Here is a 25809-nt window from a genome sequence, read left to right as displayed (position 1 = left end):
TTACACACAGTTTGTACTGCTTAATCTCCTACCCCTATTCTTGCCCTTCCCCCCTTCCTTCTCCCCACTGGTAACCACTAGTTTGTTCTTTACCTCTGTAAGTCTGTTTCTTTTTTGTTATATTCACTAGTTTGTTGTATTTTTAAGATCCCACATATAAGTGATATCATACAGTGTTTGTCTTTCTCTGTCTGACTTATTTCACTTAGCATAATACCCTCCAAGTTCATCCATATTGTTGCAAAAATGAATGGCAAAATTTCATTCTTTTTTATGGCTGAGTAATAGTCCAGTGTGTGTGTGTGTGTGTGTGTGTGTGTGTGTGTGTGTGTGTGTATATATATATATATACCACATCTTCTTTATCCATTCATCTGTTAATAGATACTTAGATTGCTTCAATTTCTTGGCAATTGTAAATAATGCTGTTATGAACATTGGGGTATATCTATCTTTTTGAATTAGGGTTTTAGTTTTATTCGGATATATGCCCAGCAGTGGAATTGCTGGGTCATATGGTAGCTGTATGTTTAGTTTTTTGAGAAACCTCCATACTGTTTCCTACAGTGGCTGCACCAATTTACATTCCCACCACCAGTGTCCAAGGGTTCCGTTTTCTCCACATCCTTGCCAACACGTTATTTGTGTTCTTTTTGATGATATCCATTCTGACCAGTGTGAGGTGATATCTCATTGTGGTTTTAATTGGCATTTCTCTGATGATTAATGATGTTGAGCATCTTTTCATGTGCCTGTTGGCCATCTGTATATCTGGAAAAATGTATATTCAGGTCTTCTGCCCATTTTTTAATTGGTTTGTTTGCTTGTTTGATGTTAAGTTGTATGAATTGCTCATATATTTTGGATATTAACCCCTTGACAGTCATATCATTTGCAAATATTTTCTCTTACTCAGTAGGCTGTCTTTTCATTTTGTTGATGGGTTCCTTTGCTGTGCAAAAACTTTTAAGTAGGTCCCATTTGTTTATTTTTGCTTTTATTTCCTTTGCTTTAGGAGACAGATCCAAAAAAATATTGCTATGATTTATGAAAGTTTGTGTGATTCTTGAAGGAAGATGACATGTCTTATTTGATTTTATATTCTTAATACTGAGTGCAATGACTGCCTCAGAATCCAAACTCATTCATTGTTAGTGGAATAAATAAATGATCACTATGGGACATTAATAACAGGTACCTAGATGCACCTTAAATTTGATTACTTGTACTTAAAACAGTGGACTTTTCAAGCATGCATACCTTCTGTGATTTTTAATAGATTGCAAATAAATTTAGCACAGAGAAATGTGATGATATCCAGAGAGATGACCAGTTCTGAGAAACTCAAGTTTCTAATAGTGAACAGCCACTAAACATCCCAAAGACTTCTACTTCTCCCTATCCCCCGACTGCCCTGCTATCTGGAATAAATCAGACGTTATAACACCAGAGTTTGAATAAGGTAGCCAAGCTGTGCTAATGCGATCACAACACATTAGAGGTGCATGATTCAGTCTCTCAGAATCAGCATATTCCTAAGTACTGAGTCTTGAATGAGAGAAGAGAAGCCTCTGATTTCTTCCTGAGATAGCCTTCATTCATTCTGTAGACTGGACTTCATAAGTGGCACAGGACAAATGAGGGAATGCATGAATGGCACTTCTAAGGATCTCCCCCCAAATCAAGCCTCTTCTGTTACCAGATACAAGTGATCTGGGTTTCAGTTTAGGGTCTTAGAAAAGTGTCACCAACTCTCTAGCATAGCTTCTATGTTTTAGGGTTAGCTAGGATTAAAAGGCAAGGTTACAAAGAGGAATACTTTAACCCAAAATGGGAAAAAGCAGCTAAGCCCAGAACTATCCAGCACTGGAAAGGCCACTCACAAAGCACAGACAAGGGCAGCTAAGCTTCTTTCAGGAATACCAGCATGGGTCCATTTCACCTGTAAGAATCCAATTTTATGAAGGTGGTCAAGATTTCACATTTAAGGTGTTTTGAGAGCTTAGTGAAGATACAGTAGGGGTTGCTTAAATGATTCTTGTTCTCATTAGGATTGGAGGGAACATTCTGGATACCTCAAATCATATAGTTGGCAACCACCAACAGAGCTCATACGAAGAGAGTGTCTGCCAACTATCCACTCTCCTGAACTCAAAGGAGATTCTGGCCATTCAGTGCCTAGGCTGCCTCTAGAACAGCAAGTTTCTCATCTAAATGCATCTTCATGGGACACATAAGACATTCAGCAACAAATCCTTAAATACTTTCAAATGAAAAGGAAATGATGATAAGGCCCTTGAAGATAGGAACCTCAACAGATAGCATTCATCATAATCTCTACCCCAAAGTGGGTGACAGGAATGAGAACACTGACAGTAAAACAAATTAAAAGCTTGTTTTTGTTTAGGAATCAAAATATATACACACAAAAAACACACACATTCCTATATATATCCTGACTAAATATTTGAGTCAAATGTGTATAACTCTTCCTGAGAGCTAAAACATTGAGCAACCCAAACTAAATAGGCTTCATTTAAGACCTGAAAAGTGAGACTGAAACATGTTTAGACTGTTAAAAAAAAAAAAAATCTGTTAACGTGTTCTATTCTTGCATTTGGATAATGCTTTCAACTTTCCAAGATCCTTTGATAGCCATCACCTTCATACCCCCTCCTCCTCAGTAAGATCAATAGCAAAGGGATTTATCTCCCCAGTTGACCGCAGGATGTGAAAGCAGAAACCAGAGTGGGAACATGGCTGTCATACAACAATTTAGCTAGGTCCTTTCATCTTGGGCTCTTCTTCACATATTATTCCAAAAATGAATTATGTAACAAAGCACACAATTGTGTGGTTTGAGGCATTTGTTAAAACAAGGCCTTCAGGAAATCTTTGTATACCTTAAAAATTTAATAAACTTCAAGTATAGTTCATTGGGAAGCAAGCATGTCATGAAATTTAAAAGCAATATTATTACATACTGATGTAATATTACAACCTCTAAACTGCAAATGTGAGGCCCATATAGCCTCATGATTAAGAATATGAACTTTAAAATCAGACTAACCTGACTTCAAATACTCACACCCATATACACTTGCTATGTGCCATTTGGCAAGCTATCTAACTTCCCAAAGCCACAGTGTACTCATCAGCAAATTGGGAATAATAAGACTCACCTGTTAGAGCTGCTGGGAGGATTATATATAACTTTGCATCAGTGCCTAATATAGAGAACTTAAGAGACAGCAATTATTATTAGCTTATTCATAATCTCTTTCAGTAATTTCCAATTTTAGGTCCTACAATAAAGCAAAGTTTCTACCTCCCTCGAAAAGAAAATAATATGCATCTAGGACTATTGGAATGAACTAAAATCCAAAAGCTTGAAATGTCACTTACAAAGTACTTTGTAATAATTCACACTAGTTAGTTTTTAAAGTTTAAAACTTACATAAGAATTTTATGAAGTTTTAGGATGTTCCCAGAATTGACAGGAGGGAAATTCCCTCCTGAACTAAAAAGCCAGAAAAATTTCAGAGGGGAAGGAATCTTTCAGAGACCTACTCAAGGTTCCATGAAGGCACAGCTCTGATTTCCTCCAGGTTACCTGAGAACCAGGAGAAGCCCACCCCCTTTGAAGTTTCTCACACCTCCCTCCCACCCCCAGCCATCATCACTACCCCAGCACCCTTTCTAACCATAGATTTCTAAGTAAAAAAGGAAACTGCCTAAAATTGAAACTGCTTTGGTCTATTATTGGCTTGGTGACTGTAGGAAGACAATGCAGGAGGGGTAGCGGTAAGAGATGCTGATGGAAATATTGAGTCATCACTTCCTGGAAGAGGTGGCAGTGAACCCAAAGTTGGCTGGGGAGTCAGGGGGCTCAGGCTGGGTCCCAGCTCTGCCACAACCTCACAGGCACCGTGGGGACGTCACTTAACTTCTGCGGATTGCCCTCTGTGATGTGACCCTCACAGCCCTCCCAGCTCTACATTCTTGTCATTCATAAATATCCCAGTGAATAAACCACCAGTGCTGCTCACCGTCAGCCTGGAAACCTAAATGAACTTGCACTCCTGAGCACCGCAGCCGTCCTCACAAGCAAAAGCGGGCAGGACCGAGCAAGGAGGAGGAGAGCTGGCTCTGACTGAGCTGTTTGTTTGTGTAAAACAAACAACTGTTTTACTTCCTAACCACTTCCCCACACCCAGCCTCTCCCACCTGCACATACGGCGCCCCAGCCCTGCTACACAATTCCCCGAGCAGTGCAGGGTAACCCCACTTGGAAACAACGCCCTGGGATAGCCTGAGCACTAGGGTAGCTGAAATCACTTTAAATTCTCTCTTAGATGCAAGATTATATAAAAGTATTCACTAAACTGTGAGCAGACACAGATGACTGTAAGATTCAGGTTTTAAAAGAAAACAACCTTAACAGCATTAAACCAAAAGTTGCAGCTTGCATTGGAATCACCGTTCATGCACCTGCGTGCCTTTGAGAGGAAGGACTGGCCTCTTTTTCATTTGTCTGATGCTAATTCCTATGGGCAGCTATTAACCCCTCCCCCTGATAAGGCAGGTCCTCATGACCACGTGCTGGATGAGTGAGTGAAGAAATGAATGCTGAGCTGACCAAATAAGGAGGCAAAGGAGGATGATGCTTACACAGCTCCTTGAATTCTGTAGTCACTTTGGCTTCATGGGTTATTTAATATTCTCTCTCATTCATGTTCTCTCTCCATCTCCGGCCCCCACCCCCAATGCATTCAGTCTGACTGAATACCACTCAAAATATTTTCTCATTTAGAGAAGAAAACAGGAATTTGCCACTTGTCTGCCTCTATTCTGTTGCCTGTCAGCCTTCGGCAAATATTTCAATCCTGGGTCTTTGCCTGCTGTTAACCTTTCTCCTTTAACCTTTGGCCCTGCCCTCTTCAAATCTTCCAGGCTTTACCTTCTCATCTTTCCAGCTCAGACACTCCACCGCAGAGCTGACTTCTCTGACTACTATGTTCAACCAAAGGGAGATATGACAACACCCCTAAAGCAATCGAAGTCAAAGGAGAGCTTCCGCTTGCGTGATCAAAAGATGATTAGACACATTTGCACATCATGGTGGATGGGACTCTTCCTGTAACTGGGCTCCCATTCTCACTAGCCTAAATGTGGCCTCCCAGCCTTCAGTGCCCTTTTTCTAGTCCAGCCACTTCCAAATCCTAACTACCTCAAGTGGGCAGGTCACTGTGATTAGAGGCTCAGGGTTGGCTGTCAGATGTACACATAAGATGCAGATCAGGTCCACCAGGGACTGAGGATGCACAGCTCCTGGTGGACTTTTCACGTTTGGCCAAATCACATAACCATTGCCTTCCAAACCCCTGCCCCTCCTTCTCCCAATCACTGCAACTTCTCTGGTTCTAGCTAATCACCCCCCATCCCACATCCCATTTTGTGACCACTAGCAGTCACCCTTTTCCCGTTCTTGTCTGTGTCCACCAATATGTGACCTGTGCTATTCCTGGGTATTTCTGCAAGTTTTGGGGGAAGGTGGGGAATATTTAAGGACCTTTTCTTTGGCAATGACCAGTCTGCTGTCTAATAGCACTGCTTCTAATGTAATTAATTGTGCCGTCTCTTGGTTCATTAGAAATGAGATCCCCAGGCCCCAGCCAGCATAATGCAGGGTAAATCATGTTTAAGTAACCACATAACTAGTGGGTCAGTTTTATGTTTCGTCTTGGTTGCGACCATTATTTAGCTGGGTTCTCAAAGTGCCTGTCAGTGAGGCTTTCATGTCAGGCCAGTATTAAAAGACGAATGTTTTCTCCCCTCCCCACCCCCATTTCTAGCCCCTCTTCTCTGAATGCTGCATGTACAGGGCAGCTAGGAAATAAAGGCTCCTTTATCTGATCCTCCTAGACAGAGCCATGTCAGTTCAGGAGGATTCAGGAGAGAAGTGCCAAACTGTAATAAGATGGGCCAAGCAAATAGGCAGGCAGACTCCCATGCAGTGGCAATGAATGGCCACAGTAATCGAGTGTCCCGTCTCTTCTTTAGCACCCAGCATTGTGAGGATTAGAAAGGATTTTTTTTCCAGACTTTCATTGATTGGCCATGTGATCCGGGACAAATCATGAAACATCCTGATTTGGACTCTATCCTCATCTGTAAAGGGAAGATTGCTCTGATGATCTTCAAGGTCTCTTTCAGCTTTAATATTCTTTACGTGTATCCATCAAGCACTGGGAAGCAGTCTGGCCCACTCAGATGGCTATGGAGAATGCCCCCTACAGCATAAAAAAAAAGGGTCTTCTGAAGAGATGAAAGCACCAACTTTTTTATAGCCAGAGTTTGCCCAGTATAAAGGAAAGTAAGAGGAAGAGAAGGAAAAAGCAGGATGTCCTTTTTTTACAAAAGGGAAATTAAGGTGCAGTTTCACAACATCATAGAGAGAATAAATTACTGGTGCTTTTAGACATAAACACAGAAGAACTCCAACTTTTTTCCCAGATTTTTATCCTATTATATCAACCTTCCCGTAGGATGCCCTGATGATAAGCAAAAGGAGCATTTTCACTTTTTAATTTTTGTAGATTTGTGTTTACCATTTTCCCTAGGATGCCAGCCTGGACATCCCAGAAGTCTAGCATGAGAGCCCTCCTGACCACACACCCTACATAATCTTCTGTCTTCCACACTCCCTTAGGAGCAAAGCCTTTGGTGGTCAATGGACGATGATAACCAATCCCTCCATGCATGACCTCCAGAACTTAGTTCATCCCATCCACAGAGCATGTGTTGCTCATCATGCATCACTTCTACTCCATGGAAGCTCCCTGAAGACAAGGGTAATGGAGGTCACGTAGCCTTTAGATCCCTACAGCATACAGTGCACCACTTGTCTCCAGTAGGCTCCCTGTAAACACTTGTAGAATGAATGCAGGTGAAACAACAATATCTTTGACACAGAACTATTTGGTCACACTGGTAGCACATACCTCTCTTAGCTTTTAACTAGGATGTAAACTGCCCTAAACATGTTCTACCTCTTTCAGAACACACACCACCAATTAAGAACTGAAGCTGAAGCAAAGATGGGAGAGAAATTAGGCAGCAGGAGACTCAGAGGAGAAGTAAAGGATAGGAGCGCAAGAAGGCTATTGGAGATACTGACGAGGAATGTCCAAAAATGACATAGATAGGATCTCCCAGGATTCCTCCCTCTCCTCCTAAGCCCAGAGCCCCATCAAAGCCAGCCCCCAAGACATCTATTTCTACAGCATACCAACACACACATACATGTCCACTCAGACGCCCTCTCACATACACATGTCCAGACACCCTCCAGTTGGCAAACAAGTGACAGTACGCAAATTAGCAGAAGCCACAAAGATTTGCTTCGGTGGGGAGCCTGAACAAACAAGGAACAATTTTGCAAGTGGCCACAGATGGCTTAGCTTCTCTCCTTACAATGGACACTAACAAGATTTGCCATAACTAATTCATTCTTTCACACCATTGCCCTGTTCCCCCACCTTCTGAGGGTGGGGGAAATTCCCCATCATGGCCATATGCATTTTTGTTCCTTTCTAACACACAAAAAGTGCAATTTGTTACTCCTCATTGTATATGGGTAGATCACACCTAAAGGAGTTAAGAAAGGTTTGAGAGGAAATGATGGTGGAAGCAAACATATGCTGGCTTTTCTCTCCCATTTCAGCTGTTTGGAGAAGGGGTGGAAAAGCAGATATTTACTGAGTCCTATACTGAGCTGGAGAACTCAGTAGTAGCAGAGGAATGGGTACGAACCATAGCAGAAAACAAAACAGTGAAACAGACAGCTGGAAACAAAAGTCCATAGCAAAATACTGGATTTGGAAACTTTGTGGACACCTTAAGCTCTTCTTCACTCCAGGCACTTTCTAATCAGCTTTTCATAAGTGTCCCTAACACACAATCAATGGATTCTTAAGAAAATGACTGAGCTTCTCTAACTCACAGGAATCAAAATGTTGGAGGCATTCCTTTGTACCTGCCTGAAGGCTCTTTAGGCCTCTTCAGGGTGATAGCAAAAACCAAGGGCACTTCCTCTCTTCACAGGGGGCTGCAGTAGACCTCTGTTTCTTGTCCACTCTGGGCTTGCTTCCCTCCATTGCTGCTGTATTTTGATTTCTTAAAGCAGCTCTCTGCAGACACCCGCATTCTCTTCTCCCCAACTTGGGAGCGGGTGGCAACATATCTTTCTTGACGCGCTCAGGAAGAAGTCGGATCTCCCTATCTGCTCTCCCAAGGCTCTCCTGCACTCCAGATTTCCAGGTAAACCTTGCAGGCCAGCCCAACGGATTCAAGGCAGACAGTGAGCATCCTGCCCCCTGGACAATGGTTCAATCAATGCCCTGGCCACTTTTTCCTCCTGCCTACATCCTCTGCTTCCCTCAAGGCCCATTCAAGCTTCCTCTCTTCATTCATCCTTCTCTGGATTCTTCACACACCCCAGCATCTGGCACAAGATGACCATCACACTTGGGCCTAACCTTCCCAACCAAAGGTGAAGCTTGGAGGCTTCTTTGAAGGCCAAACAAGTCTGTATATACCTGGAGTGATGGCTCTGTATCCTTTCACCTGCCCGGATTTTCATTCTTAGTCATCATTCATATCAAGTGTAGCAGAATATGTCTATACTCTTTTTTCAAATAAATATGTATTTTATGCTTATAGGCAGCTACTTAACAAAACTATGCATGTCATTATATTAATAATTAGGTCAAATCAAGTCCATTTATTAATATGCCTCCTAGTTATATGAATCAGTATTTATATGGGAATTTATTGGAATATCACAGTTGGAAAAGACTTTTGTATATTCTGCTTCATTGCCTTCATTTCAAGATGTGACTCCTGAGAACAAGAGGCAGTGAGGAAACCCAGGTGGTTAGGAGCAGAGACTAATCCCCTGCTTCTCAGTCAGGGCTCTATTGCATCGTATACAATATCTATCTTCCCAGAGGCCAGACACACACACATACATGTATGTGCACCTAACACCAAATACTCTCTAATGCACACACCAAACCACACCACCTTCTTAGGGCTCCTCAGACAGAGCTCATCAGAGAAACATGATGACAGAAGAATGTATGTGACTGTGCATCCTTCTCTGATGTTCTCTAGATTTGACTTGGATTATCTCCTAAATATATGTCTTCCTCTCCAGCTCTTTGCCTCCACTGCCCGCAGGCTGAACCCCATAGCCGGGCTGTCCTCTTCTGAGAAAGGAAAGCTCCAAGGACGAGCAGTTGTCTCCCTGTGTTAAATGAGATGAGCAGGAGCAGCCACTGCTGCACAGCAGTCAGGCCCAGATGGAGAGGGCTCTGCTGCAGGCCTAATATCGGGAGCAAAGGTCAGCTGTCATTTAGGAATGAAGCCAGAAGGAAAGCCAGGCATCCAGAAGATCAGCACCTGCTCCTCCCTAGAGGTGGTGGGGACACAGCTGGTCCAGCCCGTGGAGGCCCCTCTCAGGCCCACCTGCACGGCTGCCCCCAAGGGGGTGTGAGCAGTGGCTTCCACACTAGTAGAAAGCCACCGGTACCTCGGGTGGAGCAATAAGTACTTCTGAGAGGGTCCAGGACCAAAGGCCAGGCTCATCCAGGAGTGCCCGCTTTCTCACCAGTTCTTCCGTCCCTCCTCTGCACTGGTTGCCTGGACTGAGAGAGCCTTTCAGAGGCAGCCCTTCCCCCAGCCCATAAGCATGAGCGAATTCTCTGCCCCCCACCCCACCTCTTCTTTCAGATGCCAAACTTCCCTCCCTCCCTTTGCAGGGACCAACTCTCACATGGCCTCCACCCTTGCACCTGATTTGCCCCAGTAACCGGAGATTTCTACTTTTCTACTTCCATCTCCTCCACTATTTTCTGGGTTCTGCTCCCTCTAACAAAACGTGTGACATGATTTTTCAGGTTTTCAGCCAACCTTGCTTTTCTCTCTTCTTCTTTCTATGCTGGAAATCTCAAGGACATCCCACTGATTAAATGCATCAGTACCATAAACCACATGTGTCTCACAGAATAGATGCCTTCAACTCACGTCTCATCTTGTTCTGCTTCGAGCTACTTCTCATCTTTCTTTTTAATTAGCCAGGGACTGTCCCTCTCACTCAGTCAAATCAACCAGTCAACTACAAGGTATTTTTTTGCAAATTCTGACATCCTTCTTCCTAGTTGAGGTGTTATGAAGAAGCTTTTCTGTCTCAGTTCCTACTTTGAGGTAGCCTGCAAATCAGACAGACAACATTACCCCACTTAAGAATAATGCCCGGGCTTCCCTGGTGGCGCAGTGGTTGAGAGTCTGCCTGCCGATGCAGGGGACGTGGGTTCGTGCCCCGGTCCAGGAGGATCCCACACGCCGCGGAGTGGCTGGGCCCGTGAGCCATGGCCACTGAGCCTGCGCGTCCGGAGCCTGTGCTCCGCAACAGGAGAGGCCACAACAGTGAGAGGCCCGCGTACAGCAAAAAAAAAAAAAGAATAATGCCCATTTATAACTCCATGATAGTGCATAGGGATTGAAGAAAATACCTTTTATTAAATGAGTGTATAAATGAATGAATGACTCAGTGATGCAGAAGAAAGGGAGCACTGTGAATGGGACAGTTAGCATCAGCAGGGGTACCCAAGTACTGCTCAGCTCAGCTCTATGACTCTTTGTTGGGGCATCTTTCTCAGGTCCAGCAGAGCCCACTGTTCTGAAGTCAACATTCTCTTTTTACTATTTCCTCCTGTTCTCCTGCTCTCACACCTCTGGGATCTGCAGCCTCAGGTAAAACAGAGCTAGAAAGGGAGCCTGGCTAACCTAAAGTGCAGCCTGAGTCAGCTGGCAGAGCTGAAAGTAGGGACCATTCTTCTTGGCCCCTGGCCCACTGCCCCTGTACCCACTACCACCCAGCTTACAGATACCAGCACTTAAAACCTCTCTCACCTAGTCCACTGTGTCTATATGCTGTCTTCTCTTGCTCTCTCTCTCTGAATTGCTTCAGGCGAGATTTGTTTTTACTCTTGGATTGTATTAGAAAGTGAAGGAGAGACCAGTTAGTAAAAATTACTTCAGTTTGCATAGTAAGGTTTTGAACAAGACTTTATCGGAGAGTTTCAGGAGCACAGCTGAGTACATTGCTACATCAAGTCACCATATTTCTTATAATTCACATTAATAGGTGCCTACAATGTATTTTAAGATAGTAAAATAAATACAGACACACATGCATTGTAAGTTATCTAGGAAAATTCTATATCCTTAGGAGGAAGCAAAAGAGAAACCATTGGCCTCTCTCTCTGTTGTGTTTGTTTTATTTTATATTCTATTCTAGGGGGATCCTCCAGTCCCCCGATGCTCTGTGTCATAATTCCAGCCTAACAGTGAGAGGATGGAGGAGATGGCATGTTTAAAAACAGCTTTATGGATTTTATGGGTTTTCACCAATTTACAGAATTCATCATGTGTTCATTCCCTGACCTCTCCTCTCATCACCATCAAAGAGCAAAACATACCCTTAGTTTGTTAAAGGCTCTCACCCAGGAAAGCCCATGAGTGAAGGTTGGGAGTGTGTGTAGCAAGCGAGGGCTGGGCGTGCAAGGCCAGAGGCCGGCAGGGTGCTCTGCTCACAAAGCTGCAGGACCACTTGAGAAGATACCTCAGAGCATCTCCTGAACCTGCTGAGACGATTTTCACTTATTTTGTGGAACATGACAGAAAAAGAGGACAAATGCACAAGGTGCAGGAATAGAAGGGCTTATAAAACTTTCACAAGATTTGACCAAACTGTCCCTCTGGGTTCTCAGGCATCTAGCTATTCTGGTCCCAGTTTACAGAGAAATGGAAACACTGAGAAGGCACCTGCTTGTGGGTCTCAGGAGGGCAGGCTTAGAACCTTGGGCTTGGGCTCAACCCCCCGAGCCCTGAGTGAGGAGCTGCCTCAGGGCTCAGAGGGTGGACATGCTGGGATCCCAGCTTCCCGACCCTGAGACTGAGGCAAGGCACTGGAGGTTTCTGCACCTCACTGCATACAACTGTAAAATGGGGATAATAACATCTCCACTGCCATGGTGGGGCGGATTTAGTAGACAGTGTGTGTCGAGTGCTTGGCAACGTTCCCGGCTGCGCTCAGCAACAAAATGGTGGCTGTGGCTCTGCTCAGGAAAGCAGCCTGCATGGCCAGTTGCTTTTCCCTGTGGTTCAAGTTTTCCATAAAAGAATGACTCTCCTCTGCCTCTGATGCACAGTTCATATTCTTCAGCAGGAAATGAGGAAACGTAAGAGGCTGTACACCAAAGGATCTCCAAGCAAACATCCAAGGACAGCAAGGCCTAAGCTTAAGCAACCAGTAAGATTTTGTGTGACTTACAAAATGAGGTGGGAACAGGAAGAAATACTTTTCTTAGTGATGGTTTTAATTTTTTTCTGTTTTGTATTTGTTTTTATTTTTTCCACCCCCGCTAAAGGATTAACATGCAGGTTCTTAAACAAGGGGGTCCCCCATTTACAGCTGACAGCGGCAGCTGCAACTTCTGACTCTCCTGCAGAATGGCAGGGAATCGAATCAAAAAGAAAAGCAAGTGGACAACCTTTCCTCCGGGAGCACGAAACACAATACCAGCCTCTCGCCAAACCCAGCAGACCCCAGCTCTGATTGGCGGTTGCCTTGGAACAAAGGGAAATTGGTATTTAAAAAAAGATCTCCTGAAAGCCAACTCAGCAGATGGTTTTTTCCTGGGCTCCAAGAGAGGGGGGTGGGGCAGGGGGGTGGGGGTAGGGGAAGGATGCCGGGATAACCCAACTGCCACCAGGATACAGATGACTGAGAAGTGACAAAGATGGGTAAAGAAGGCTGACCTCTCGCCCCAGAATTTCACAAAGGGCAATTACACCATGTGGTGGTGATCTGGACTAGGCCGCTGATCACATCCAACCTGCAGCTGCTGTTGATCACAGCCACGTCTGGGTGGGGAAGACAGAGCCCCAAAGCTGGGGAAGACAGAGCCTAGGGATATTAGAGGAAGCCTGGAAAGGTTTAATTAGAGACTACAGTTTGTTAAGAATCTACTATAGGGTAGTTCTACAGAAAAACACCTTATATTTCCATTGCACTTTTAACATTTCAGAACCACTTTACAACCGTGCGCTCAGATTATCTTCAAAGTAATGTGTAAGGAAGAGACACAGTATTAATCCCCTGTTAAATATGAGAAAACAGAGATTCACTTGCTAAAAGCAGAAGGACTCAAAACCAGAACCCCCAGCATGGAGTGGTCACCCTGCCCTCAAGTCTCAGGCCAGACAGGATTCATGGAATCTTGTTTTGGACAGGTCCTTTGCTGAATCCCACATTTTCAGTCCAAACCAGGACACCTAAGAATACTTTTGTAAACAGCTTCTAGAAGTCTCAGTGAGCCTTTTATCCATAGCTCTGTGCTTCACGTACTGCCAGCTATCACTTCTTACCATGTCTCACTGCTGCCATGCCCTGATGAGGAATGTTCTCCAGCGGGGAGGTGGCTGTGGGTCTCCGGGATGAAGCTACAATGCCCAGGTTCACCCACAGCCTAGACTGGGAACATGCAGGAGGAGCAATTAGGTGAGCTGCATAGGACTCAACTATTCTCTCCTTGAGGAGGTACCAGCAGGACCAGCTAAAGTGCACCATTCAACGATGGTGTCCTACTGCTGGAAACCAAGAGACCAAGGGTCTGATGAAGGTTTGAGTCTCTCCACTCCCTCTCCCCTGGTAATTAGTTGTAACCTAGGGCAAGCCAGATTAAAAACCCTCAAAGTCCCTCCCTCAGTCTTTAAAACAGGGAGGAATAACAGCTGCTTCATGGAACTATCCCAAAAACAACCCAGAAAGAGGTCACAGTTGGGCGATGCAAACCCTTTGTAAAGGTACTGGGCAGATGTGATGGTTGCTACCAATTTTCCACACTATGCATTATCTGAAACATTTATTTTGACAGTATGTTGTACTGTCCTGGGTTTTTCCCTAAATGCTCTGAGATCAATTCTTCCTAATAAGAACTGTGTATACCCCACACAGCATTTATGCTGAACACAACATACAACTCTGTAGATTCATGTAGAATTCAGATGCTTCAGCTCTGCTATGGTATATCTGGATGGGAGCACAGAAAAGGCAGCACGATGAAAAGTTTCAGATGTTTCTAAAAAACCAATGCAAAATATTCAGGGCTGACTAGGCAGAAACTGTTTTGATAGAAAAGAGAGTTTTTTTCCATAGAGCCACCTTCATTGGCACAGAGCTAACAAGAACTCGTTTAACACCCAGGCCAGGAAATAAAAGACGCAGCTTCTGTCCTCAGAGAGCTTACACCGTAACTGAGAAGAAAATACTTTACCTTTGCTGACACACTTTTAAAACTTTTTTAGTTAGATCCAAAAAGGCCACTATGTAAATGAGAAACCAGGTTCACAGATGGTGGAGAACCATCTAGGGATGCCCCAGTACGAAAGCACAGAAGAGGAACTCTGAGTAAGAGGGCATCTACATTTCAAAGTTGCCCTATTTCTGTGCCTTCTGCGTAGTCCACAGACCCTATCTAGACCATCTAATATTTGACGCAGATCCCTGCCTAGAACTATGCACAAAGAAATGATAAGAAGGATAATGCAAACACCTGCATTTTGGCCCAGAGTCCACTGTATGTAGGATGTGATGATTTGGACCAGCAAAAGTAGCAGAAGGCAATATTAAACTGGAGTCTCCTTGACCTTGAGCTCAGTATACACTAACAATGATGAAGCTGCCAGAAAGCTGATATAGCCTGGGGTCCTGTTAATAGAGATACTATGCTTAGAGTGGAGGAGGGCACAGTCCCCTGCAGCCCCAGACCACCTTCCAGTTTTGTCCTCTGCTCTGTGAGCCCTCTCCACTGATGCCTTTTAGGAAGGACACTGACAAACTAGCACACCTGGCATAGGAACCAAGGTGCTTTGGCATCAGGAAACGATGGAATCCCAGGAACAGTTTCAGGAACTGGAAATACTTAGGCTTTAAAAGAATGATTTTAGGGCTTCCCTGGTGGCGCAGTGGTTGAGAGTCCGCCTGCCGATGCAGGGGACACAGGTTCGTACCCCGGTTCGGGAAGATCCCACATGCCGCGGAGCGGCTGGGCCCGTGAGCCATGGCAGCTGAGCCTGCATGTCCGGAGCCTGTGCTCCGCAACGGGAGAGGCCACAACAGTGAGAGGCCCGCATACCGCGAAAAAAAAAAAAAAAAAGAATGATTTTAGTGCAACATAAGAAGGAGCTTTACTAAAACCAGAGCTGCCTCAAGAGGTAGCAGCGAGCCTCCTCCCTGAGGGCCATTGAGCAGCAGCCAAATAACTGTCCATGAGGGATTTTGGAAGGTGTCTTCTGTTTGTTTATGAGGGAGGCTGGAATGGAAATATTCAGAGGATCTTCTGACTCTCAGTGAAGTCCGTGATGCTGGAAGTGTGACCCAATTGTGGACCCATTCTTTCCTTTTGACCCATTGCTTCTGTGGTTGGCCTTCGCCTGCCTCCTGACCTGGTGCCAGATCCTAGCCTGTGTCAGGTTTAACTCCTGGTTCTCAGACCCTTTCTGGATCTCCTAATCTTGCCTTCCTTCATGACCCAACGGCACCCATATCCCACCATGATGCTGCCCTGCCACTTACTCAATGGCAGTAATCCAGTGGGAAGACTGGGAAGTTCAGGAACCTGATGATGCAAGAAAGAGCCACACAGACAAATAAATCCGTGTCCACCTCTTGCTACCCTGAAAGGACAAGGATGGAGAAATCACGGAGATTCCCACTGTATGCTACAAATAGATCTCCTTTAACCACACCCATGATCCGCTCCCTTAAGGCTGTTCTCCAGAGATACAGTCTGTTGTGAACAGTGCTGAAACCCCCGATTTGTTTAGTGCTGTGAATGGGTTCTCATTCACAGCACTAAACAAATGAACTAACTGGCCTGGCATGAAAGGCTGCCCACGTTCCCGGGCACAATGCAAATGATTACTTCTTATTGGCAAGGCATGGTGGTCCACCTTGAAGGACAGAACTGCTGTCTGTCCACGTCCCTTCAAGAATTCTCTACCCACTCTGCTCCATCTCCACCAATCCTCCCTCCCCAACTGGGAAACTGGCCGAAGAAGACACTGTGGGAAAAACACCATAAACAAGGTCTAGAAAAACACACTGAAGCAACCCGCATTTGATACTAATGATGATTATCAAATGGCCTCAAGGGCCAGGTACCAAGATGGGAACTGCTTGGATTTTTCAGAGTCAGTAAAGGCCTCCACTCTTTCCCTTGGTGAGGTCAGAGGCTAGTGGGGAGGTGAGGGAAGTTAGTCTGAGGAGGGAGGGGCAGGCAAGAGTAAAAACAAACCTGGGGCTTCAGAGGCAAAGGCACACTCCAGGTACAGACGGAGGCCCCCTGCCTTCATAGGCCAAGATCCAATGGAATACTATGGAAGGTGGGAAGGAGCCCTAGAAGTTATGTCATCCAAACCTGCCCTCAATGCAGGGATTGGGCTGGCTGTCCGTGTTCTGACAGCGGCCTCAGCTTGCACCAAGGGCTTGCGGCTTCACCAGACAGCACATAATTCAGACTCCTGCACACACTGCATACAACTGCTAGTCCATGTGGGTGTTTGCATGCTGTGTCTGTCTGCACACCTCCTGGGAACCTGGCTCTACTAAGTTTCTGCCTTCCCCACTGGCAGCCTCTCCCTCTGGCCACTGGTTCCACTTGTGGGCATGTGGGGAGCAGAGCCTTAATGCCACCTTCCAAGTCAAGTCACCCTGAGGACCAAACGAGTTGAAACCATTTCCCCAAAGTAACTTGGCCATGTGAAAATTATAACACAAATTTTTAGCTTATTGTGGATAAACCAAACCCCTATAACACAAGGCTTCATTGCCTCATGTGTTTGATTTCTGTATGTAAGGCAGTCAGGAGCCTGAACCAATGCCTGGGGCCCAGGCTTTGAGAACCTCACTGCCACATCCCCATGTTCTCTGCCTAGGCAGCCCTTAACCAGACCCAGTGACTTCCTGACCAAAGTGACTCATGTCTCATGAACAAGAAAGGCAGGAGAGGGACATCCTGGGATGTTCTGCATTGTAGTGTTTTGAAGGTGGGATGTTTTTCACTTAAAGTTGCAGGAATCAGAAGACCCGAAGGATAGGGTAGAGAAGGGCAAAACAGGATTATTTCTCTTGCCTTTTATTAAAAATAAAAAAAGGCAATGCAACTGAAGGTCAAATGGAAATGCCTTAAGAGAGGACTTTTCAAGGATGTAGAATTGGGATGATGGAGAAGGGCGGGTGACTCTGCAAATGCTGGGAGCGTGGCAGGGGTGCAAGGAAGCACCAGCTGAACCCCACTTGGTCGTTCTTATGATACTACACCGAAAGTTTCATTTTGAGTCATGCTTTGAGCTTAGCAGCAATCCTGATTTGGCAGATAAGTGACCACAGAGATAAAAGATCTTTGAATCATCTCTAAATAAATCCCATACCAATTCTCACCACCAAGAAAAAAAAGCATTAGTGGCATGCTTTATTAGTAGATGCTTGTGCAGGCATCAGAAATAAGACACTGGCACCGCCACCCAGCCAACACAATTCAACATAGCCACGAGCAGTATTAAAACAGGATCAGCCTAAAGAAACACATGGCTTCTTAGACAGCCCACGCCTCCTAGGCACCCAGCACAACTGCAGGTCACTGTGTACCTAGCTGTGCCTGTACTGAGGAGGGTCCTGTGGGTGACCTGGAAGAGAGAGAAGCAGAACAGGAATAAAGGTGATGCACACTGAGTGAGGTGCTGTGCTAAGCGCACCAGGCACTTTCAACTCCACAAGACACCAGCAAAGAGGTGCTACTATTATCCTGGTTTTCACACAGTTAGGAAACTGTTTCAAGGGGTTAAGTAACTTGCTTAAGGTTATAGGGAGCCCAGGTTCTACTGCAGGTTCTCTGCAGAGAACCTGGTCTAGAATCAGGGGATCTGAGTTCAAATCCACTCTCAGGACAGGTACTCTTTCTAACAGATCCCTTGTTTCTTACCTGAACAATTCAGGGAATGAATGACTCTCTATCAGACGAGAACACAATTTTCTTGCTTTTACTCTGACAGGTTTATCTTCAACGGCGAGGAGTTCACCAAAGGATGTTCCTTGTTGAAGTCCAAAATGAAACTAAGTACCAAGAGGAAAAGAGCCAGCACCATGCTTTAAACCCCCAGAGAATCCCAAACACAGGAAGAAAACAAGAAGCACACAAGGAGGGAAGAGGGGAACCAAACATTCCCAGAATATCTTCATGGAATGCAAGTCTGATAAATCTCACCACTTTTTAAGCTCAACTCTGACATTTGCTCCCACAATTTTAGGCCTTTTGACACTGGGGCAAAAAGGAAACAATCTGATAACAGAACAGTGGGTCCCTAAGAGAGGTCAAAAATTTTGTTTATAGTAACTAGTTTTCTTAAAGAGAAAGTCTTGTCTCATCTCACAGAATGACTCTTGAAGTTTCCAGTTTTGGGAAGAGAAATAAGGCTTCAGAGGTCAAAAGCTGTTGGTTTTCTTTTTCTTTCTTTCTTTTTTTAACATGCAAAAACTGAGATCCAGGAAGGTAAAGCATTCTTATTGAAGCTGTTAATAACAGAGGCAGAGCTGGTACCTAGGGTTCCTGTCCCCAAGTCCAGTGTTCTTTCCCGAACATCAACTCCAGATGTCAAATGTAACCTGTTGCTCAGTAGATACAATTACTTTATGGAAAAGGTTTTTAGCTCTGAAATAACTATAGAGAAACCTATCAGGAAACAAAATTTTCAGGCAGTCTGATGAATAACTAGGAATGTGCTGCTTTAAAAAAAATCTATAGAGAGAAAATATAAAATTAAACGAGAGGGGAAATTCAGCTTCTTGTGAAGAAATGCTGGCCAGACCTGCTCTCCCAGCCAGGTTGAGGATGCTGTAGGAGAAGAAGCTCATATACTCCCAGGACTTCAAAGCACCACATTCACATACCCTGAGGAAGGGAGGGCAAGCCCTCAGCCAAGCAATGCACCTCAGAGTGACCAGAGAAGGGGCTGCGCAGATGATGGCGAGGGACGCCTGAACCCTAAGGAGGGTGGAAGGCTCTCTGCTGGATGCTCAGGACCACCCATCAGAGTGGATGAGGAGATGGCGATGGGTGCAGCACCAGAGGTCCAGCAATCTGAGCCACCTTTCATCCCCTGCCCAACGTGCCCTCCCTCCTGCAGCCCCTCCAAACTGCTATAACCCATAGAGGGTCAGGCGAGAAATGTGCATCTCAGCAGTCTACAGGGGAAATGGAGAACCCTGGTGCAGCCCTCCTTACTGACAACTGTACTACCAAGACTCTCCTTTTATGCTTCTCTTCCCTATACCACTTTCGTCATGTTCCCTGGACCCCCAACCCTTCCTTTCCCCAATTCAAAGCCTGCTGAGCACTTCCATTACTTATAGAATTAAATGCAAACCCATTTATTTATTTGATATTCATCATTCTCTGCAATCTGATGCCAGACTGGCTTCCCATCTACATCACCTAAAAAGCCTTTTTTCCTCTCCCATACTTTGTGTGTTTGACACGAGGAAGGTGCTATTTGAAGTATGAGTACATGAATTTGTGACCTATTAGACTTCCCAAGAGAGGGTTATGAGTACTCAAAAGAGAACACAGGGTCTTTCCATACACATATGATGATGTTCTACATGGGGTTACTAAGAAGGAATCCTGATCATGCTCCTAGGACCATCGCAGGCCCTGAGGAATATGAGGTTGAAGTCTCTGCTGCTAGAGAAAATAGGTTCTCCTGATGAAGCTGGGGGAAGGGGAACATTAAGTCTAAAGAAACAAAATAGAAGCAAATAACAATCCATAAGCACAATAAAGGAAGAAATAAGACTCTAACTCATGAGGCTTTGAAACACTTGGAATTTAAGACAGCAGGCCAGGTTATGATCCTGCCATCCTTGCCAATATGGGAAAGTGGGAGAGAAATGCCCTCATGCTGGATCCTCACCTCCCAGCAGCCCTTTCCCGTGTGGGCACTTGAGGCCTGGACTCCAGCATTGGCCAAACAGTCTAGAAGAACTGACTTCAAAGGTCAGCTCTGCTCCTGCTTATCTGAAGCCACTGAGCCTCAATTTCCTCATCTGTAAATAAATACCATCTGTCCGACAGGACTGTAATAAGGACTAATAGAGAACGTGAATACAGATAAAAGAGCTAGCCGAGGGTCTGCCACATGGCTCAATAAATCGGAACTATTACTATGACGTGTGCTCTGTAAATTACCCATTTTTTCCTAGAATCTTACATTGGGTTATATCATGTGGAAACTAGCATCTCTATTTGGCAGATGAGGAAACCAGGGCTTCAGCAAGGTTATATTCCAGATCCAGAGTCACAAAGCCAGTTGGTGCAAATAACCACACCACATTTTCTACCCTGGATCACTGTACAGTGCTTGTCTCAGAACACCCTCTCCTTCTCATGCCGTTGAACCTGGTGGGTGTCCTGACACCCACAGAAAGTCCTCAGAAAGAGGAGAGCTGCTAAACTCTATCCAGCTGAGAGCCTCTTAAAATACAGTATGTTAACACGTATATATGGAATCTAAAAAAATATATATATATAGTTCTGAAGAACCTAGGGGGCAGGACATGAATAAAGACGCAGACGTAGAGAATGGACTTGAGGACACGGGGAGGGGGAAGGGTAAGCTGGGATGAAGTGAGAGAGTGGACTGGACATATATACACTAGCAAATGTAAAATAGATAGCTAGTGGGAAGCAGCCGCATAGCACAGGGAGATCAGCTTGGTGCTTTGTGACCACCTAGATGGGTGCGATAGGGAGGTGGGAGGGAGGGAGATGCAAGAAGGAAGAGATATGAGAACATATGTATATGTATAACTGATTCACTTTGTTATAAAGCAGAAACTAACACACCATTGTAAAGCAATTATACTCCAATAAAGATGTTAAAAAAAAAAAAAAAACCTGTCACTGTTGGAACATTTTAAGTTCACATGTTATACCTGAACTTGCTTCTAGAGACTCATTCTCATGTTCTCTATTGTTTTTATTGAGTGACCTAGAAGGAAAGTAGAGGAAGCTTAAGTTATTATACCACTTACCTGAGTCAGTCTAAGATGCAACAACATGGGTGCTGTGATAAAGAGCAAGATGTATTTATGGGATCATCCATCTGCAACTCAGGACCTGCCCAAAGGACAATTCTGAGGCCCTAAAATATGTTCTGAGCTCTCTTTTCAGCCTCCACTTCTTACCAAATGCTGCTCTTACACCCCACATAAATCAATTCAACATAAACCCTCTTCCAGGCAGCACCTCAAGTGCCATCCTAAGTTTACACGGAAGGGAGGTGACCTGTCCTCTGGTTGGAAGTGTCCACACATCCTTGAGCCAGTGAAGTGGTATTTTCATGGGTCCCTCCTACCATCCTACTACTGAAGTGGCCCTGTTACCTGAAAATCTGTAACAACTCTCCAGTTTGGAGGATTGGGCCTAGGTTTGAAATTTGGAATAAAGCTCTTAAGCATACCACACATACATCTGCTGCACCCCACATCTCCTCACCCTACAGCAGTAGAACATGTACAGATAGAAGTAGCAGAAAACTAGCTGTGATATGTAAGGAATGCCATCATTATCCTACAGAACGTTCTTTTTACAAAAAACAATGAAAAAGCAAATCATTTGGGATCTAATATAAGCTGCCTTTGCCAAAGGCTGTCAAACAATGACTTGAACAAAATTGATTGGTCTGCAAAAGTAAAACAAACAAAAACAAAAAACAACACAAAAAAAGCACATAATGATTAACACTCATTTTTCCCCAGCCTCCAAGTTTGGAGGCTGAATCATTCAAAACAAAATGAAATAAAACAAAATCCTTGTTATCCTAAAACTCACTGTCCTTCCCCTAAGTCACGGGTCAACAAGTGTTTTTGGTCAGAACTAGATAGCAGATAGTTTAAGCTCTGAGGGCCATACACTCTCTGTCACAACTACTCAACTCTGCTGTCGAAGTGCAAAAGCAGCCATAGCCGAAATGTAAATAAATAGATGTGGCTCCATTCCAATAAAACTGTATTTATGGACAGGGAAATTTGAATTTCATATAATTTTCCCATCTTACAAAATATTATTCTCTTTTTGATTTTTTCCCAACCATTCTTTGCCTGTGGGCTGTATAAAAATAGGCGGGGGGCTGGATTTTGCCCACGGACTACAGTTTGCCAAACCTGCTCTAAGTCAGCATATATGATCAGGTGATACCCAAGTAGGCATCTCCACCTGCTCAAGGACCAGCTCAACAGAGCCTTTTTCCAAGCTCTTAGCAAAGGACCTGAGTCCCAGGGGCCACTCCATGTACACTTCTTCAGTGAGCAACTTGCCTCAAAATAAAAAATCCAGAAGACTAGATTTTAGAGACACTGATCTGATGCTTACAAAATGCCACCCTCATCCTTTTCCCTATCTCAAATTACTGATCATGTACTTCCCATTCATACAAATAAATAAATTCTGCAAGCTCATTCCACTGAACTTTTCTGTACAAATGGTCAGCAAGATTTCCACCTCTCCACCTCAGCTCCAGCTTTTGCTTACTCCTTGTTTGCAAAACAACAGGCACTTGAAGAGTAATAAAGTTCACATTCTAATCCAATAGAGATCAGAGAACTTCCTATCATCTATCAAATGATTAAGACCCAGTACCGATAACTTTATTCGTTCATCTCTGGAAAGAATCAGCTCTAGGCATAACGTAGGAAGGATAAAGGAGCACAATATGAAGCAAGCTTCTAACAATTTAAAATTTTCATAGATATTCCCATTACAGTGCCAGCATAACACAGCACTGTACATTGAATTTCAGCCTTTCTCCTTCCTTTCTTCCCCCTCCAACTGCTCAGGCTTAGAAATGCATACTTGGTAAGTCACATATTCAAAGAAGCAATTTCTTCTCTCTTTCCAATAAAGCACAAAAGGGCATCCAACTTTTTGGGTGAGAATGACCAGCCTGAGAATTTCAGATATGAGAGTGGAGGTCCATTGCACATTTCAGCTTTGAAATCATCCCCATGTCACAAATTCCAGAGTTTTATTCTGGGGCATTCCAATAGACAGAAGCCTATATTTGGGAACAATCTTATGGCCTTAGGAAAGTAGTACTGACCAGGACAACTTACTCTCTTTCTAGGATAGTGAATTTGGGTTTGCACACCCAAAACTGTGGGCTGCTACTCAAATTCTGGCAGTGATGGGGATGGAGGGAAAACTGTTGCCACAGTTTTCAAGACTGCTCACCCACACAAAAATCCAACAACACTCTCTGTGCCATCTCAGTGCCCAGAGACAAAGATACTCATTTTCAAAGCTGAAGAGACCCGACTCCAAAGCAAAGGCTAACTTTCTGAGCCTGCTTGAATTTCTTTGCACCTGCTTGCAAAAACCTCAAAAGTTTCCATGTGCATGTAGATAATCCTCGGTTTTATGACAGAGAACCCAGAAAGCATCGCAAAGTTGTAAATGGGGAGGGGAGAGGGGAAAGCACTACCTCTATGCTATGTAAAAACACACCAATTTCTAAAGATTCCTTTGTGTTCCAAATGTTACAGTCAATGGTCAACTGCCCTGGCTTGCCCAGGACTGAACCTGGATGCAGGACTTTCCGTTTAAAAACCAGGATAGTCTCAGCAAACTGTGGGTGTTGGTCACCCAGAAAAGTCTCTTCTAGTCCAAGTTTTTGGATTTTAACTTCGACAAATCTGCCAAAATGCCTAGCATAAGGAAGGGTACAAGCCCTACACTAAAGAAACAACATGATTCTTAGCAGCTTTATTGAAAATGACTACCCCAAAGTTCAAAAACCACTGTCAACAGAAACACTACAGATTACCTCTGGGCTATAAAGGAGAGAGGTTCATTCATATAGACCATTTTATCTTCCATCATGTCCAGAGTCCAAATAATTATGATGTGGGGGAGAGAGTTACAAAGACTCTGGTTAACATCTACTACCTAGAACTGCAAAACTCTGTCAGCAAGAGGGCTCCTTTCAGAGCTGTTCACAAGACCCAGAGATTCTTGGAAACAAAAACTTTCTAGACTAGGGCAGCCCTCTGCTATCACAGCTGAGTGCCACACCCCTCCCAGAAAGGGAGGTCTCTGTAACCCTCTGTGACACAAAATAAATACAATGAAACCTAGATCCATACATTCCCAACCAAAGAACATCACTAAATCACCTAGAGAGCTGCTTTCCACACCCACATTGACTTTCATGAGGAAAATGACCATGTACCAAGTTCATTCAACACTCAATCTTAAAAGTCTACAGTTTGTTAGATAAAGCTTCATGTCAGTCCCCTACCCCTTCCCTTTCTCCAGCTCTAAAGTTCACCACCGGCTTCCAGGATAATGATCTCTCAGCCCTAGAAGAGCCTCATTTACTACAAAGACTGGGCTTCCTCAGTCAAGTAAGTGATTTATCTATTGTAGAAAGACTTACAGCAGTGATTGAAACCAAAAGGAGGTTATAACTGATCTTGACTGTTCTGACTGACCAAAATTTTCAACATCCTACTCTTGACTGTGAGAACAAATGCAAATATTAAAGCAAAAAAACCAAAAAACACCCTCAAATTTTGTCACAGCTTAGCCAGATCTGACCCAGCCAATTGGCTGCTACACAATAAATAGGAACTTCCAGGATTATAACCCTAGTAGTTTCTTTTTTGCTTTGTTTTGTTTTGTTTTTGGTCGATAGTATCCATAATAATAAATTGGATACTATACCGAGATATCAGAGACATTTATTCTGCAGGTCCTAAGTATTCCATCAAGGAGATTAGTAATTTATAAATAATTAAGTAATAAGCAAATAGACCCTTAAAGTTTGAGGATAAAATGGCAAAAACAAACAGGAAAAAACCTAGTCAACAGGGATCCCTACCTTCTTTTTGGAGTGGCTTCTTTCCTCCTCCTTTGTGGCTTTGCTATTTTTCCCAGCACGGGACACCTTCTGGTCCCCAGACTGCTTGATGGTGATCTTGATCTCGGGTGGGCATATATAGTTCTCCAGATTCTTTGGGGGTTTCTTAGCCCGCTTCGTGGTCTGAATCTTCAGCTTCAGGCTCCCCTCTGTGAAGTTTGCCTCCTTGATAGAAAACTCCTGTTCTTCCAGACCATCTCCTGCCACCCATTTCTCACTGTCTGCATTGGAGTTGGAATCCACATCCCGTCCTGAGCCCAGTTCATCCTCCTCCTCTGGCTCCATGCGTTCTCCGCCTACTGGGATCCCCTTCCCAGTCTCCGGAGCAGAGAGCAAAGGTTCCCCTGCACAGCCAGGAGCAGTCAAGGGCTTGGCTGAGGAGACCGGCAGGAATTCCGATTCACTCCCCCTTTGCCGGGAACCGCTTAAGACTTCCCTGGACTCCATGACAATCCTAGTCTCCAAGAGTTCTCAGGAGGGGGACGGGGAAAAGGGAAAAGGGAAAGGTGAGAAGAAAGGGCTCCCAAAATTCCAAGGAGAAAGTGGTCCAGCTGCTGGGTTCAGAGTCCCAGGGATGGAGACACGGTGAGGTTGTTCAGAAGGGATCAGATCTGCAACTGAGAAGCAGAGAGATAATTAGCCACGGCAGGAAGGAAAATGACCTCAAAGGTAACTCAAACTAAGTTCCAGAAGCCCCATCCCACC

The 25809-nt window shown here is 44.4% G+C and overlaps 1 protein-coding gene across 2 annotated transcripts in view; it reads right to left on the bottom strand.

Moving 5' to 3' along the window:
• SETBP1 (SET binding protein 1) overlaps window positions 1–25551 on the bottom strand; it is a gene marked incomplete at both ends in the record, with an annotated part of 352207 nt that extends 326656 nt beyond the window's left edge. For both annotated transcript variants that reach the window (XM_079717030.1, XM_079717031.1), the window contains one exon: window positions 25066–25551. In XM_079717030.1, coding sequence (XP_079573156.1) covers window positions 25066–25551 — 486 coding nt within the window. The remainder of the gene's footprint in view (window positions 1–25065) is intronic.
• Between the last annotated feature and the right edge of the window lie 258 nt (window positions 25552–25809).

Source organism: Hyperoodon ampullatus, assembly GCF_949752795.1.
Source record: "Hyperoodon ampullatus genome assembly, chromosome: 13".
Classification (NCBI taxonomy): Eukaryota; Metazoa; Chordata; class Mammalia; order Artiodactyla; family Ziphiidae; genus Hyperoodon; species Hyperoodon ampullatus.
Note: the sequence above shows the minus strand (reverse complement) of the source record. Positions and strands in the feature narration are given on the sequence as shown.